At 38.4% G+C, this 3244-nt stretch overlaps 1 protein-coding gene across 3 annotated transcripts in view; it reads right to left on the minus strand.

Moving 5' to 3' along the window:
* adsl (adenylosuccinate lyase) overlaps nt 1-2932 on the minus strand; it is a 7860-nt gene extending 4928 nt beyond the window's left edge. For 2 of the 3 annotated variants that reach the window (XM_016553079.1, XM_016553081.1), the window contains exons 1-2: nt 2693-2932; nt 616-819 (exon numbers count right to left, since the gene is read on the minus strand). In XM_016553079.1, the coding sequence (XP_016408565.1) occupies nt 616-819; nt 2693-2839 (351 nt within the window). In that variant the 5' untranslated portion in view covers nt 2840-2932. The remainder of the gene's footprint in view (nt 1-615; nt 820-2692) is intronic. The other variant, XM_016553080.1, reaches the window with a different exon arrangement.
* Between the last annotated feature and the right edge of the window lie 312 nt (nt 2933-3244).

A 3244-nucleotide genomic window follows, 5' to 3' on the forward strand; every position in this document is an offset into this window, starting at 1 on the left:
AAGAACCTTATCCCATCTGTGAAACATGGTGGTGGTAGTATCATGGTTTGGGCCTGTTTTGCTGATGGAACAACGAATTCTGAATTATACCAGCAAATTCTGAAGGAAAATGTCTGGACATCTGTCCGAAAACTGAATCTCAAGAGAAAGTGGGTCATGCAGCAAGACAACGACCCCAAGCACACAAGTCGTTCTCCCAAAGAATGGTTAAAGAAGAACAAAGTTAATGTTTTGGAATGATGGAGTCAAATTTTGTGGAAGGACCTGAAGCAAGCAGTTCATAGAAGGAAACCTTATTTTTGTCTCCTTTGTTTGATTGGATTTTCTGTGTCTACTTTCAGGATTTGTGTGAAAATCAAATAATTTTTTGGGTCATATTTATGCAGAAATATAGAAAAAAATTATAAAGGGTTCACAAACTTTCAAGCAGCACTAATATATATATACACTTCTATTAATTGCAACATTAAAATTAAAGAAATGGATTTAATTCATGTTCCCTCTATAACCATTCGGCTCAGGAAATTCCAGGAGTTCATGAAATAAATCCATGGAGTCCAAACAATAGTAGCCAAAGTAACAGATAATAATGGCACGGTAATATTTTGGCCTCACCGTATTGTCTCCCACATAACAGGAAGTTGCGCCCAAGTGGATGATGGGAGCAGCGGTGGGACAGCAGTGAGCGAACGTGTGCACATGAGCCATGACATCATGCCTCAACTTCCTCTCCTCCTCCGCAGCCATGACGAAATCAATGTCCTCCAAGTGAGACTCCATCTCGCTCACCTGGGCATCGGTTATGGAGAGACCCAATTCCTGCAGCGAGGATATATTAGAGCGATAAAGAGATAGTTGCGATGAAGCTAGCGAAATATCTTTTCAGTATCATCTTTATTTAATTGTGCGTTCTCATTACTATTATTTGTTACATTTAACACCATCTAGCACTCGCTTAAAGTTAATCTTTAGAAACATTTAGTAAGACTGTTAAATGGAATTTGTAGCAAATCGCAAAATAAATATCTATTTCAACATTTTAATTACTTTTAGCCTATACATAACTGATTTAATTTTTTTAGGATTTTTAAATTCTAATAATATTTTTATAAAAACAAATTGTAAAGTAAATGTTTTCTCATAATATTGGCCAAATCTGCAATATCGGTGCAACATTAGAAAATGGTTGACAGTAAACCGAAATAAGCACATTCACTTCATCTTTAGCAATACACAGACAGAGAAAGGGTAAAGGTCAACTCTCAAGAGCCACTCTCCGGTTACCCTGACATTTACATTAGTTATTTTGGAAATACACACTCTTTCCCAGGGCTGTCTGTGCCGCCTCAGTGTGTCCCGAGGACTACATCAGTAAAGTTCTGTAGCGTAACTTTATTTCCAGAGCAAGATCATACGAGCGGCGAACAGAATCCTGTCTGTCTCCACAGGTCAGAGAATGACCACCATGTGACCACATGACTGTGTTCAATTAAGTGCTAGTCAAACAGACTGTGGCCTTTATTTGGAGCTTTATGGATTACTGGGTGATCACACAATCTTAGTTCTTGATTTCTTTACACAAATCAAACAAACAATCAATATGACAGTCGACCCATGTCAGCTAAACAAGCAAATTTCACTGTTCTACAGTCAATAATATCCATTTCTAATCAAGTCGACTATTGTTAGTCTCAGCAACTGATTATCTGTTATCTGAATTTGAGGGTTTTCTTCTAATACTAGTCCCAACATTATCTTCTAAATGGCTTACTGGGAATTTAAGGTTTGAGAAATCCAGTGACATTTAACCTGCCACATACAGAGCCACATACACAAGACATATTGAGACCCAGTTTATAGGTGTAAAATAGAAAGATATAAAAATGCATGCAAAATAAACCTACTACAATATGCATACTACATACAAAAATACAACAGTGCAAATAATCATACTGCTGTAGTACTGTTTTAGACACATTGCTATGGTAATATATTATACGTGTTCCATAGTAAAGCCATGAATAGAAGTACATTGGACTAGCATGTACAAAATACCATCGTACATAATTATAGCAACATTCATAATTATAGCAACCATGATATGATATTGCACCACTTACAAAGAGTACCAGGTGATATTGTTGTTTCTGTTCATATACAATGCAAGCACCATTACAGCATGGCACATACACTTCAGTACTATCATATATATTACAGTACTACAATACTACCACGTAATACCATCAATGTACTATGGTATCACCTCAGGACTTTTTGTCTGGTCCACTTGTAAAATATTAAATATTGCAACACAACTCATGTCCACCCTTTTAAACTATTTTTAGACTAAGAGAGCTGGCAACTTGAGACTTCCACTCACTCAAGGTCAAAAACCTAAGACAGAGTCGCACTTGGCATTCAGAGAATCACAGGGCTAACGTAATTACTCTATAGACCAGGGGTGTCAAACTCAATTCCTGGAGGGCCGGAGTCCTGCAGACTTTAGATTCAACCCTAATTAAACACACCTGATCCAACTAATCAAGTCCTTCAGGCTTATTTGAAAACTACATGGTGTGTGTTGGAGCAGGGTTGGAACAAAACTCTGCAGGGCTCCGGCCCTCCAGGAATTGAGTTTGACACCCCTGATATAGATAGTCTGTAGAAATAAACCCAAAATAAATAAACTGACCTTTTCGGCCTTAGCGAGGTAAAGCCACAGTCTTCTCCATGTGGTGAATTTTTTCCTGTCGCTGAAGTTGTAGGCCATCTCTTTGCTGGCGTACCGGGACACCAGCGGTGAGCGGTATTTCATGAACTCTTCCCCGGATCCCTCCATTACAGCAGCGGGTCAGTGCAGCGCTGTCCACACGCGGACTACAAGTCTGGTGCTGCAAGTTCTTCTTCTTCTTCTTTGGGTTTTAACGGCAGCTTGCATCCTTAACGTTGCATTACTGCCATCTTCTGGTTCTAGTTATTTCCTATATACTTTAGTCATCATATTCCTGTCATGAGTCCCGTTTTAGTCAGAAAGCAAATCAAATATTTCATTCCTTGTTCACTCCTACTGCAGTCCATTATATTCTTTACTCCACGTCCTTTTAGTCCTATTTTTTCCATGTCATTTATCATATCCATCCTCTGTAATTCATATTTTGAACAATTAATAAGCACATGTTCTACAGTCTCAGGTATTTGGCACTGGTCACAAAACCCAGTTGGATGTTTTCCCATAATATGAAGA

Source organism: Sinocyclocheilus rhinocerous, unplaced genomic scaffold (genome assembly GCF_001515625.1).
Source record: "Sinocyclocheilus rhinocerous isolate Xijiao unplaced genomic scaffold, SAMN03320098_v1.1 scaffold705, whole genome shotgun sequence".
Taxonomy (NCBI): domain Eukaryota; kingdom Metazoa; phylum Chordata; class Actinopteri; order Cypriniformes; family Cyprinidae; genus Sinocyclocheilus; species Sinocyclocheilus rhinocerous.